This window comes from Crassostrea angulata, chromosome 9, assembly GCF_025612915.1.
Source record: "Crassostrea angulata isolate pt1a10 chromosome 9, ASM2561291v2, whole genome shotgun sequence".
Taxonomy (NCBI): Eukaryota; Metazoa; Mollusca; class Bivalvia; order Ostreida; family Ostreidae; genus Magallana; species Magallana angulata.
The window spans coordinates 34,899,128-34,913,779 of NC_069119.1; the positions used below are offsets into that span (position 1 = coordinate 34,899,128).

At 37.1% G+C, this 14,652-nt stretch overlaps 1 protein-coding gene across 8 annotated transcripts in view; it reads left to right on the forward strand.

Annotated features, from left to right (window-relative positions):
• Positions 1-13,985, forward strand: part of LOC128163538 (ras-associated and pleckstrin homology domains-containing protein 1-like) — a 188,930-nt gene extending 174,945 nt beyond the window's left edge. For all 8 annotated transcript variants that reach the window (XM_052827164.1, XM_052827163.1, XM_052827161.1 and 5 more), the window contains 7 exons: positions 139-298; positions 2,145-2,266; positions 2,631-2,705; positions 3,040-3,186; positions 5,313-5,423; positions 6,196-6,297; positions 8,583-13,985. In XM_052827164.1, the coding sequence (XP_052683124.1) occupies positions 139-298; positions 2,145-2,266; positions 2,631-2,705; positions 3,040-3,186; positions 5,313-5,423; positions 6,196-6,297; positions 8,583-10,994 (3,129 nt within the window). In that variant the 3' untranslated portion in view covers positions 10,995-13,985. The remainder of the gene's footprint in view (positions 1-138; positions 299-2,144; positions 2,267-2,630; positions 2,706-3,039; positions 3,187-5,312; positions 5,424-6,195; positions 6,298-8,582) is intronic.
• Positions 13,986-14,652: the final 667 nt, after the last annotated feature.

Sequence of the window (14,652 nt, forward strand, 5' to 3'; positions counted from 1 at the left end):
ATACTTGGTTTTTTTATTGACTCCTTTTTAAAAAAAAAAATACGATAGATTTGTATGAACAATGAAGATGCACACCTTGTTTGTTTACCTATTGCACTTTCCATTGTTTAATTAATCGTGATTTGTACTAATCTTTAGCTGTTTGTGAGGGCGTTTGGTAAAGATGGCAGCAGCAAGAGTATACTGGTGGACGAGAAGATGTCCATCTCAGACGTGTGTAACGTGCTCGCCGACAAAAATCACACTCGACTCAACTCAAAACTCGCCGTGGTGGAACACATGCCGGAACTGCTCATGGGTACGTCAGCAAACTCGAAACTTTCTGTTAATAATTTTGTAGCTCAAACAATATTGATTATCATCCAGAAAGGTGTGCTATAAATTGGATTAAACTTACTAATGAATATGTTACATCAAGCCTTTTTGCATCAGAGATGGTTATTGTCTTTGCTGGGGTTTGAACCCAGGTCCTCTGACATACAAATCTAGCACTCTACCAATGAAGTGTAAGAGAGAAACCCGTGAGATTTTCTCACAGGCTAATGAGAGTTAGTTTATCGTAAAAGTCTCTTTGTATCACTGTGGTAGATTTCTGGATCTATAGAAATTAAGGATGTATTTGTCGTCAGTACAGATCCCTTGATAAAATCCCATCAGTAACAATTAAGTTATCTCCCACTACTGTCGGGCGAACGGGCCGTTTGATGTGACTTTCTCTTTAATTCAGTCAAACTAATGATCCATATAACACACTTCTTAGAAGTACGATATTGATCAGATATTTTTTTTTTCCTGCCGTCATCTCTTTTTCGGTGACAGATAAAAAAAGGACAATTGTTGCATCGGAACACTATTGATTTACGGCTGTCATCGTTGTCGGTAGTGGCCGATTAGGTGTTTAATTATTCTGTTTGTTCAGAGAAAAAATTACGACAGGTGAAAAACGTGTCATCCGTAGAGATCTGACAAATGTAATTCAGTCTGCAAAAAATTTAAAAATACGAGAATAAGAAAGGAAGCCAAATTGATTTACAAGAAAAGGCCAAAAAGTGTGCCCCTTTAAATGCAGAAAGACATGCTTGTCATCAATGTAACACCTAGCTATATCCCAGTAAGCTTTAGGTTTGTCCTTGCTGTTCGTTAAATTTTCATGAGTTAGTTAAAGTAGCTAACTTGACTGATGATTTCATGCAGATAATTGAAAATGAGTGCATTTAAATTACCTGCATATTGAATAAGAGTGTTACAGGTAAAAATAAAAAGGGCAAAAGAGAAAAGCTTATTTCAAATTTTTGTGTGATGAACTGTCAACATAATGAACCAACTACTACGGAATACATTACCAACACATGCAAATCTGACTTTGCAAAAACCTGATTGAAGATTTTTATTTTTTAGGGGGGGGGGGGGGGTTGCATACTTAATGCATGAATAAAACCCACAGTTTTTTCAGCGTTTTCCCCTCAACTTTAGGGGTGGGTGATATACACATGTACATGAGTACAGTACTTGCTGTTAGAGAAATAGTTTCTTGCCAACTCATAAGATTGCTTGCTGTGTGAGAAAAAGACATCACTCATAAAACAGATATGATAGATAGGGGTATAGATGACCCATTGCTGTTTGCTTGTATAAAGAAAGAGAATGGAATAAGATACAAGGAAATACTGCACACAAGGGGAATACCCCATCAGTTCTGAAATTAAGCTTTGGTAACATGGTACTCCTCAATTTTTTTCTAATCAGGGTTTTTTTTTTAATCTGGAGGTTGCAAGAACAATACAAAATCAAAACAAAAGAAATATTGAGGCGTTAACCTTATTATTGCAGCTTCTGTGAAAATTATCGCAGATTTTTTATGTTATTTTGGGAAACAATCTAATTCTTTGAACTATTGTATTCTATAGATTACAAATGATCTGATAGACAGTGATAGATATATCAAATTCATTAATTTTGGATTATTTATGAAAATGAAGTATATGCATTGCATTGACTTTTGATATCAGTCAACTTTTTCACACTTTCTTTGATGTACCGTATATAAAAAAAACCAAAAAAACAGTTTTTGGTTTGCACAGAATAAAATTAGTAATTTTTGTAAGGGAACTAGTGAAAATGATGTTTTATAAAAATATTTGTAGAGCGGATATTGGAGGATCACGATACGCTGGTAGAGAACATGGTGATGTGGACGCGTGATACAAAGAACCGCATCCTGTACGAAGAGAGGGAGGAGAAAAACGACCTGTTCAGGCGCCCAGAGGTACAACATCTCGGGGGACTATTTAGATAAAAAAAAACCTGATTAGTCAGTCAATGAAGTGTATGGGACCTAGTACTTAGACTTTTAATGTAGGGCCTAATAATAAATGTTGATATTTTGGTTTAGATCTGATTTGGACATTTAGATATTATGAAAACTGATATTTGGACAATGAAGAAAAAAGAATCTATTTTCAGTAAGGGCCGATTTATACAGTTTATCACCATAAGACCTTTTTAGAGGATATTGGACATTTTTTTGCCAGCAAACAGTTTTGGACCTATTTTTACATAGGACCTAAGGATAATTTAGATGTTGAATATTGCTATAGATATAAAACAATTGTCTATACAATGTATTACAGAAATATCTCCTGATGAGTTCTTCCTCGGAGAAAGGTGCCTCCCTGGACCCAGGGCGGAGACACAAACTGATCATGGTAAGCACGAAGCTTGTCACATTACTGAAAGGGACCTAGCAGTTACCTCCCTTGATCTGTATTTGTTGAATGCTTAATTTCATAGAAAAATCAATAGAAATGTGTATTATTGTGAAAATAAAGTGTTTAGGTTATAAAGTCTTGTAGAAGATTTATAGGGACATTTTTCATTGAGAAAATTTATGACAATTCTTATGGTAGTTTAATGAGTCCCATTTAATTTTGTGGGAATTTAATGACATTTTATATATTAATGATGAGTATTTGGACATGTAAGTATACATTAATAATGAGAATTTGTGGTTTTATATATGAGGTTTCTTTGATGTTGTAGGAGTTCTTCGGTGGAGGAGGTAGACAAGTTCCAGAGGTGGAGGGGGTGATGTACCTTAAGTCTGAGGGCAAGAAGGCCTGGAAAAAGTACTTCTTTGTTCTGAGGTCCTCGGGTCTCTACTACAACCCAAAGGGCAAAATCAGCAAGGTGAGGGCAAAATCAGAAAAGTAAGGGCAAAATCAGCAAGGTGAGGGCAAACTCAGAAAAGTAAGGGCAAAATCAGCAAGGTGAGGGCAAACTCACAATAGTAAGGGCAAAATCGGCAAGGTGAGGGCAAACTCAAAATAGTAAGGGCAAAATCGGCAAGATGAGGGCAAACTCAAAATAGTAAGGGCAAAATCTGCAAGGTGAGTGCAAACTCAAAATAGTAAGGGCAAAATCAGCAAGGTGAGGGCAAACTCAAAATAGTAAGGGCAAAATCAGCAAGGTGAGGGCAAACTCAAAATAGTAAGGGCAAAATCAGCAAGGTGAGGGCAAATTCAAAATAGTAAGGGCAAAATCGGCAAGGTGAGGGCAAAATCAAAATAGTAAGGGCAAAATCAGCAAGGTGAGGGCAAACTCAAAATAGTAAGGGCAAAATCGGCAAGGTGAGGGCAAACTCAAAATAGTAAGGGCAAAATCAGCAAGGTGAGGGCAAACTCAAAATAGTAAGGGCAAAATCAGCAAGGTGAGGGCAAATTCAAAATAGTAAGGGCAAAATCAGCAAGGTTAAGTTAAGACAAAATCAGCAATGAAATGACAAAATCAACAAGGTAAAAGTTACATGACTTGTAAAACATTATGGAAAGATAGCTGAATCTGCACAGTAAGATAGAGACTACTGTACATATTTCATTCAAGGAAAGAAAAAAGAACAGGATCATCAAAATATTGGATATAGATATTTGTATAGACCAACTTTCCCTGGGATCAGACACACATAAACTATTGATCATGCTCTGTCTATAGCCATTACGAAACAACAACATATTCATTAGAGAATTACGTACACACTTGCGTTCACATGAACTTTTATGAATTTTTTTTATAATCAATGGACTTTGAAGGGCTCTGTATTATTTAGAGGTTTATTTTACATCATGTAGGTCAAAAAATTTAATTCAGTATATTAATATATGTACCAGTACTGCACCATTAAACACATGATATTTATCAGTAAATTTGTAAGATTCTATATCTATATTATATATCTGACTTAACAGTTCTTAATCTTGATATGTTAAACAAAATGTCAGAAAAAAAACTCTTCGTCATTATGTACTTTGAACACACACATTTCAGTTTTGTACTTGATACAGATCTTACTGTAACAGGTATTGGAGGTTGATATTTTAAGGAGGCTAGATGGTCAACAAATGACCCATCAGCTCTACCTGAAAATTTGAGAGGATATTTTTGGTCATTAACTATTACAGTACTGTAAACTAACTTTTATTCGCAAAGACTTTATTACGCGAAAAACCTGAGATAAAATCCGTTTTGGCGACTTATTTTGTTATTAATTAAGGTTTGTTTACACTATTTTGTAAAGAAACAAAAAAAAATTGTATGTCTTTATTTAGAGCTCTTCTTTTCAATAAGATTGATTTGGTTTAAAAATGGCCACGACCACCCAGCCCCTTTAAGGTGGCTCACTACACCTTGAAATAGTTTCTCAAATCAGCAGAAAATAACTTGATTATGAGAAATATCATAATGGATAAGAAGTATTTAAGTCAAATAGGCAAAAAATGTGCAATATTGGATGAAAAATTACATTTTCAAAAGTTTAATTCAGTTAACATGAACAAAAGCTCCAGGCCGATTCAAACTCATGATCTGCGGTTCAGAAGCCCAATACTTTAGCCACTGAGCTACGACGATATACAACCCAATCGAACGAGATAAACAGTTTTTTTAGTTTTAGTTTAGTTTTTTAGTTTCTTAAAAAGTATAAGTCTCGGTGTAGTGAGGAACCGTAAAAGTACAATTTATTTTTTTTTTAACATTCTCTGCATTTAGTTTATTAATTGATGTTGGCAGTAGTGAAATTTAATTAAAAATCTACAATATCCTACAACAAGCAATTGCTTTCAGACACTTTCTCTGTTCTTTGTATGGGCTCTGGGAATCAGTTGAAATGAAACTCGGAGATTCCAAGATAAAACACATTATCTGTCAATCAAATGCCAGGGATTTGTATGATTTTAATGCCCGATACGACCATGAGAATATAATAGAGGAGGGAAAGCTATCGGAGCAGGGAATGTAGTTGTTAATCTCTAACTTTGCAGGCATCCAAGGATCTTGTGAGCATGGTGAATTTTGATTTTGTGGATGTGTACCGAGGTCTTGGCTGGAAGAAGAAATATCACGCTCCAACAGATCACTGCTTCGCTTTGAAGGTAATTATAAGGGGTGGGGGTATAAAGAAAGGGGTGGGGGGGGGGAACAGAAAGGGGGAAAGGGAGAATATTAATGGGTGAGGCAAAAGGGAGAAGGGGTGATTGGTTTGGTTGTCAAGGTCTGGATTGGAAGAAGAAAGATTATGCTCCAATGGACCACTGCTTTGCTTTAGGGTAAAGGGGGGAGGAGGGAGGGTATAAAGAAAAGGGGAATGAGTGAGGGGGGGGGGGGGGAGAGGCTATGATTGTTTTAGTTGTACTGCATTATACTGTGCAGTTGATTTATATTGCATTATTTTGACAGAATTTGGCCAATTATCATGTTTTGAAAGGGGGGAAAGTATGGGGGATGTTTTTTAGCTGTTGTGCATATGCAATTGATTTGGATTTTATTGTGACGGAATTCGGCTGATTTTGATGCATTATGTAATTTTTGTTTGTACACAACAAGGGGGTAGTAAGGAAAGTAAAAGATTTGGAGGGAGATAGGCTATAAGGAATGTTTATTACGTTAACAGTTGAAAACCTTGGTATAAATTAATTGAACAAAACATGTATATGGCTAACAGATGTTTTTTTTTAAGTGAAGGCACAATGTTTACAATTTGTTGTTCATTGGAGAGAGAGAGAGAGAGAGAGAGAGAGAGAGAGAGAGAGAGAGAGAGTTTGTGTCTAAACTCAGTGTGAAGATAGTCGAAGATATTTAACTCAGAATGAAAAGAGGCATAACTCCCACAAAATGTCTGACATTTCTCATTGTTATACATTTCAGCATCCTCAGATTCAAAAGAAGACTTCTAAATACATCAGGTACTTCTGTACGGAGAATAAGAATGCCCTGGACCAGTGGATTATGGGAATAAGGATAGCCAAGGTACTGAACTTGTTGGATTTGTGTAGTTCTTGATTTTTTGTAGCCTCTTTAAATGCTGGGATATATATATTGATGATTGGATATATTTTGATGATTGGAAGTATAGAGAATGACAGGGAAGAGATGATTTATCTAGATTATCAAAAATAGTCAAGAGCATTCCCCAACTTTTCTACTTTTCATAATGGACACTTTTTAAGCTCAAAGTAAAACTTTTTTTCCTTGTTTCAAACCAAACAACAGGCATGTTTGCTGATTAAAATTAACCCAGTCAAGTTAATTGTTTCTATAACAACCATCCAAAAAACCATGCACACACAAAGTGACAGAAAAACTTAATGTTAGCAAGCTTGCGTTGCAGTGTAATGTTTGACATAACCACGTAACTCATAATTTCCCAGGACCCATGATAGAGTCTTAACTTTAATGTGTACAAAAAAATGAAAAAAGAGTAATTCAATTGCACTTTGGAACACATGTTGTTACAAGCATTTTGCAGTGGTAATGTTAGACGATTCGGTAGTCAGTTGGCTGCATACTTAAATGCGTAATTTTTAGAGGGAGTGCGACTGTTGTTGAGACAAACACCGTATTATTGTGTATTTATCTTACATGTGTGACTAAAGTTCAGACTCTTCCCTGTGTAGTACGCCAAGGGTGAAACACTCAACAACTTCCGAGTGCAATAATCTAACTTCCTGTACGATGGAAGAAAAAAAAAAAAAAGACACAAACTCCAGACAAAAAAGTTATTTTTCACAAGTGAAGTTTTTGTTTAGGAGGGTGCCAGAATGTCGCCTCAGAATTCGGTGTTTGTGGATTGCTTCGTTGTCCTGAGAGTACGTTGAGTTGAGTAGTGACTTGCTAGTACCTAGTAATGTATATATCAGTATATGCATATCCTATTGTATGAACTTTGAATAAACAGCGCAAATTGATTTTGAGGAGAAATCATTGGTGTGATTCAGTATTGGTGGAAACAATTTAGATGCCTCATTGGATTTAGTTTTTACTATTGGGATTTTTGTTCTGCATTGAATACAATAAGGTTTGTACACTAGCTTGTCAATTGTGTTTTGCTTGTTGTATATTCTGAATTCATCTCATTTAGATCACTAAATTAACCTTTCTTCTGAGTAAATTGTTATCATCGGTGCCAGATATATTATTAAGGAGGTCAGGAGTTTTCCAAAACAACTAGCGGCAAATTCATAAATTTCTCCAAGTCTCTTAGTATGATCTCAACTTGCAAAATTTTCATTCATTTAATTCCAAACTATAGATACAAGTCTAGAATATTTTACTCATAATAACAGTAAATTGAAACATTTTGTAGCCGATTAATAATAATCAGCATTTAATATGAATTTGGTTGTAAGTCTAGAGATTTTTGTTGTAAAACGCAGCCCAATCAATGGTGGACAACTGATGTTGTTCGGAATCACATGATTGAACTTTCTATGCCAGTCTGCGGATGATACTCGTTCCATCTGGTGATCTAGATATAGCGAGATCCTGCTTGTCCTCTATGATTGTTAACACTTGTCATGATCTCACCATTTCCTGAAAAAGACATTTAATCTTGTCACAGCTATTTAGACAGTCATAATGCTTCAAGAGCAAATTTTTTGTTTTAACTTCATTTCTTTGAATTAGAAGAGACTGAGTTGAGGTTTCCAGGTTTATCTTGTTATTGTTGAATGCCGACAGGATTAAAAACATCAACAGGTTCTTAAATGTTGTTTAAGCTGGGATGTAAAGCAAGAGTGTTATAAAAGATTCTGTAATTATGCTTAATTTAATGAGGAGTTTTGAAAGGAGGAAGCTGGAAAAAGAAATATAGTTATGAATAGAGTTAATAATGCAATGACGCCTTTAAAGTGATATGGGTATATAATCCTGTGTAGTAGGATTAAATATTTCACAAAGTGGGTGTCATTGATCCAACGAACTTGCCGAGTAATGGTGACAAGTTTACCAGTGGAGTAAACTTCCTTTCCTCGTACTGCAGAAATTTTCAGTTAGTTTCAGGGAGATTTTTTCAGAGGATTAAAAAAAATAACTTGTAGGATGATTGAAAACAGGTCTAATTGCTTAGCATTTTTCCATTCAATGTTTTCAGTATCTAATGAAAATAACAAATTTTCCCACATTTGAAGTATTTTCGGCAGTAATGGCATGATTAGTAATGGCTATACAATGTATTTGTGAATCAATGATTTTTTTTTTAAAGGTGATTAATGTTTTGAGATTCTATGAATAATTTGATATTTTTTTCTTTCCAGTATGGCCACCAATTGTTGGATAACTACGAAAAACTTCGCCATGAAATTCAAATGTGGGACTATCGTGAAATGCGCAGCAGTGTGTCTGAAGTATCAAGTGAATCAATAGAACTAAATCCCAACGTCAAAGACAGTCGTTTGTCTATGCCCGACCCTAGCTCCCGAAACTCTATAGTGTACGTACAAAACTCTAGTTTTACAACAAGCGGCAATGTGTTAGAACATGCTGAGGATTTAGTGGGACCAGAATCACGCAAAACAAAACTCAGCAGCCAGAGCTCGCTAGAACTGCCACCTAGTGGTGGACTCCAGAAGACGCACACAAAGCGCGTGTCTTTCAGTAATACTCCCAGTGTGATAAACGCAGACTCGGACACCGAGATGAGGGTGAGACATCGAGATTCCATAACGAGTGCGTCCACAGATTCCAGTGAGGACTCGACCTCAAGTGGCGAGAGCAGACAGAGTGGGAATTCGAACGCTTCTCGTGGGAAATTTCGCGCTCGAATTCCTGTGACCACGGAAACCACACGCCAGATTTCAGAAATGGTGCAAGTGGCCATGGAGGGAAGTTCGATTTCATCATGTGAGTCAGACTCGCGGGGCGTCGGTCACGAAAGAAAGCCCTCGTTAACAAGGATGAATGAGAAGGAGAAACCCAGATCATCTACACTTCCTGCTTCAAGACATGAAAGGAAGAGTTCTGATGGAAGTATAGAGAGGGAATACCGTACCCTGAAAAATGTGTCCCCTCAGCACACCTATTCACATCGAGCCCCGCCATCCCCTCCCCCACTGAAGTGCCCACTAAACTACCAAAGTATACAAGAAGATGAGGAAATCTGGCAGAGAAATGAAAATTTTGTCCCCACTAGCACCTACCACTACCCCCCACCACATCAAAGCCCCGCCCAAATGTCAATGCATAAAAATCCAATGTCTCCAACACTTCCCAGGGTGTATTCAGATCCGTCTCAAGAGCGGTGCCTGTCCCCACCCCTGCAAGAAAGATTCAAATCCCCCACCCCTCCCCTTAGTAGGGTCATGTCCCCTCCATCACACCATAGAATTATGTCCCCTACTGCGGCCCCCACTGACCCCTGGGAGTACCGTAGTGACCTCCATCTGTCACACCCAGGGACTCTAGTTTATCAGGAACAGAGGCTGTCTAAACACACTGTAGCAGCGCCCAAAACTGTTTCCCCCAAGGTGCCCCAAAATTTGAGTCAGTCCCCACCCCCACCTATGCCTCCCCCGGGGCCAATGGCTAAACCCCCATCTCCTGGGAACTTACCTTTCCATCCCCCGCCTCTTACAAGCCTCTCCAATACCCTGATGAAGCAAAGCAATGGTTTAACCGAGGAATGTGATAGTGGTTCATCCTCTCCTTGCCCCTCAGAATCTTCTCCCACCACCCCCAGGGGAATGCTGGCAATGCCCCCTGCTATGCCACTCCTGCATAATCAGTATATAAGCTCTCAGCCAGGTGCTTTGGGCCAAGTTAAAAATATCTCTAGGCCAGGACCAGAGGTTGCGTCAGCTTCACCTTCAAAATCTCCTGTGCCAGTGGCCTCCCCACCTGTTAGCCAATCAAAGACTCAGAAAACCTATCCACCACCCTTGTCCTGTGTGGACGCTCGGTCGCCCTCAAGTCCCGGGGTGAAGTCTCCTATCAGTCCACTCCCATCACCTTTGGCTCAGTCCCCACACATGAGAAACAGTGCCCAAGGGTACGAACATTATGACCAAGTCAGAGTCAGGCCGGGATCTCAAGCTAGTCGTGGGTCAACAGGAAGTAATATATCTAGAACTCCTTCAGGGGGCTCTGTACATTGCTACCCTCCCCCTCCGCCCAATCCTGGGGCTCAGCCAATGTCCCCAGGAGCAGAAGATGGTGGAAAGTCGTTAGCATTCTTGGAAGAGTTGTCCAAACGCTCCAGCACTGGGGGTAAAAAAGTGCCTCCCCAGACACTACCTAAACCGAGTGACGGAGGACATAATAATTCTGACATGCAAAAACTCAATGGTGCTACTAGTGCTACAACAACACTCACAAATGGGGTCACCCCCCAGAACGGGGTCACCCCCCACGGACACAAGCCTGAGATAGTCAGGCCCAACAGTGCCCCCGTGAAAAAGGGGGTTCCCCCACCCCCACCGAAACGCAGTGAAAATACGAGACTCTCCTCGGATGTATCCAAAGTGAAAGACCAAGACAGTGCTGTGCCAAACGATCAGAACTCCCCGCTATACGGGAATCTACAGGAGTGTGATGGGATCATGGACATTAATGACCTTCCTCCCCCACCCCCCGAACTGTTGGCAGGGCTAGCGAGCGACGGTAATGTCAAACGCAGCAAGCCGCCTCCCCCTCCCCCGAAACGGAGTCGAGAAACTCATCTCACCCATTGATATTGATGCTTTGTGTGTAATGTGTTAATTTTTTTCTCGTCATATTAGATTTATATAGCTATTGAATTTTTTCATTGCATGTGGTGGGATATCTACATGCCTCTGTACTGATACTTGTTAAAGACCAAGGAATTTATAACAAACACTTTTTCTATTTTTTATTTTGCATATGAATTTTACCATTATAGATACTTTCTTGTTGAATTTTATCAGATTAAAGAAGTCTGTTCAATGTATTTTTATACTCCATCTAATTAAGGTTCAATTCCACTGCTTTTTTGGAATGTTTAATCCAAAATTTTTTGGTTTTTTTGTTCCTCTTTTTACCAGTTTTTGAATTTCAGTACTCTAGCCAGGATGTACAAGATACATGTAACATCGCACATATATAAGTACAGTTGTATATCATCTCAAGTGTCCATGCCGTCTCTTTGTTTAGATTCTTGTGTCCTCTCAGATCAGTGCTATGGCTTAAGTACTGTATATATATATACTACATGTTGTGGGGAGTTGTGTCGTTATCTAGGTATCATAGAGCAAATGTATCCTATTTACTTCTAAATGTCTCAATCAAAACGCATCGTGTTGCAGGCTTCGGTTACATAACATACTTTATCTGATTATTTTCTTGTTGGTTTTTTTTTGTAATAAAAATATGACAAACCCCTTCATTTACCGGTACTACACACAGGGCCTGAATCCCTGCTGTTTTACAATAATACAGTCAAACTCTGCTAACTCAAACTTTGTTTTCTTGCACATTGGCTAAATAAATATGGAATTGTTGATGCAAGTTGGATGTTCCAACCATTCTATAAATTTTTATTAACCTCTATCTTGAAATCCTTGGTCCAGTAAGTTAGAGTAACACGCTTTGACTTTATTACTTAATTTTGGACAAGGGATCTTGTTTGAATTTTGAGTTCTTGAACTTTTAAATCTGCACAACTAATTCTAAGATCAAGTGACCATTTTTTATGGCAAAGAGAGAACTGCTAATAATTAATTTTTCCACCTTTGTTTTATATTGCTTTAATTTATTTAGACTTTGAAATAGTGTACAGTGCCATGTGAGTTTACAATGAATTAACAAAAAAGGGGAAAGAAAGCGATTTCTTTATATCTTGTAACTGATCGAGGAATACAAGTACAATAACTATACAATCTAGTCATTTTGGGGATTATTAAACACTTGTTTATTTTCAAAGGAATTTTAATGGCAATAGAAAACTTTTAATCAACTGTAGTGTTGAAAAATTTGAAAATTATTACTGGTATATTAAATCAACATAATCCAAATAAAGGCAACATATTCCTTTATTTTCATTTTTTGCAAAGCAGCTGGTCATTATGTGCGGATTTGAATGTTGCTTTAGTTGATCATAATTGATGGCTCAAGATGTTACCATGACAACACTGGAATATTTTCTCCAGCATTTTCCTTGTCTTGCCTAAGTGCGAGTTCTGTAATACAACTTCCTCTCCGTGTACGCCATGCTAAGTCTTGCTGGTGAGCTTTTTGTAATGTACATGCATTGTAAATGTCTATGTATTTAATACAAGAAGTACCCATATCCGGGGACATTATAGCAGGTTAAAGCCATTATGCAATTTTTTGTCTTTTGTAAATCTTTTTTAATGATTGATTGGTAAGTTTGTTGGAGGTGGTAATATTGACAATGAGTTGCAACGTTGGTGCAGAAAAATTTGAGATTTATTTACATCAAACACAGTATTATAAAATCCCGTAGGTGGCTCTAGCTATATGATCAATGCACGTGTCTTGATGCTTCAATATTCTAGTGAAGATAAAAGGGGTTTTAGCTTACAGAGTATTTTTTTCCACATGTACAAGTTTCATCTTTAAGGTTGCATCATCCCTCTGTCCACTTGCATATAAACATTTTGCATTTTCAAAAGCGATGTAAAATTTTATTGAGAGTTAACTCCCCTATTTAACTGTACTTTGAAGAAGACAACGTCTATATCTGCTACTGAAGTTCTTTTATTGATAGGCAGTTGTGCTTCACGTAAATTTTTTAAATGCAAGATGTAACAGAATTACATAACATCCTCTAAACATAAAATTTATTTTCCTGAAACTCACTTGGATAGAGCACTTGCTAGGATTTCATGTGAGAGACATGCCTGTAACAAGTATTTACAGGAAGTGAATTGCTTGTTTACTTTATGTGATGTGGTTCAATGGCGTCTAGCCTTGAAAAAAGAAATTCGTATGCAAATTCATATATGAATTTTTTTTAATGTAAAATGCTCTTTTTCACAAGAAATTCAAGTGAGGCATAATTGGCTGCATGATACTGTACAATACCAAATCAAAAATACTCATCTGTTTAAATGACAAGAGTTTGTCTTTTTCATTTCTGTGACTGATGAGAAAAAGACCATAAAGTTTTAATCCCAGTGTTGCCAACAGATGGTTAAATACATCACATCATCTCGTTCAGATTGAACAAAACACAAGAATAAGTCTTGGGCCTCAAACCGAGTTCATGAGTACGTAACCTGTGCCAAGTTATCATGCATTAGTCAAAGTGGAGAGCTTTTTCAAGCTTTATAGGATATTTATGTCCCAATATCTGCTTCATTTTTAGACAAATAGAGGTATTCTTTATGCAGACACAAACTTTTATGTAAAAATCAAAGAAGTCAAGGGAATTTAGTTTTGTACACAAACTATTTCAAATGACTTGTACTGTTCAGTTTGTTCAGTTTTAGTCACACTACCCACCCCTCCCCCTCCGTACGTCCAGTTGATCAAATGTTTTGCATAATACACAGAATCTGTCTCCATTAGTCAATTTTTTTTGGTCAAAACACTGAACATTGCAAAAAAAAGTTTTGTTTCAAGTGGGGAAATCTTTATTTTTAATTTGTCAGTTTATATTTTATGAAGTATTTTTGTGTTATAAGACGATATGTTGAGGAAGAAATGTATAGGGTTTGTGCAATAAACAATTGTGCATAAAACTTTCAAGTGTTTTGTTTTTCTTAATTAATTGACACTTAAAATAATAAATAACATGAAATATGTAAGTGAGTGATTAATAACATACATATATTTCTCACGTGTTTATCTCAATATAAGGTGGATATATATCACTCGTGGGATAAATTTTTGCCCCTGTAGTTAATCTTCAAGAAACTTTTTTTCCATGCAAAAAGTTGTTGACATAGTAAATGTATTGTGCGTCTCATAATTTTCGTTTTTTACAGAAAAGATTGAGATGAAATAGAGGAAATAGTAAAATGTGATAAAAAGAATCTCCCTTGATTTGTGATGGTGTATGATTTTTATCCAACTCGTATGTTTTCTATCCCCGAGCCTTGGCACCATGGCTAGGGGATATAAAACACAATTCATTGGATAACAAATGAAAAGCTGTCATTGTGACAGCAAACGGGGTTTTCTTTTATGTGAATTGTATCCATAATCCATGTCAACCCGTATCCAGTGAAATGGAGTACCCTATATGCAATATTTTGCCAAAAAATGACTAAGTTCAAAAGCTGGTGTTTTTTTCATAAATTATCAGAAATCAAAATTCCAGCAATATGCACACCTCTGATATATGTACAATTGATCTGCAAAAGAACAACTTCCTATCTTGAGAACTGTAGGAGGAGTTATCCGTAC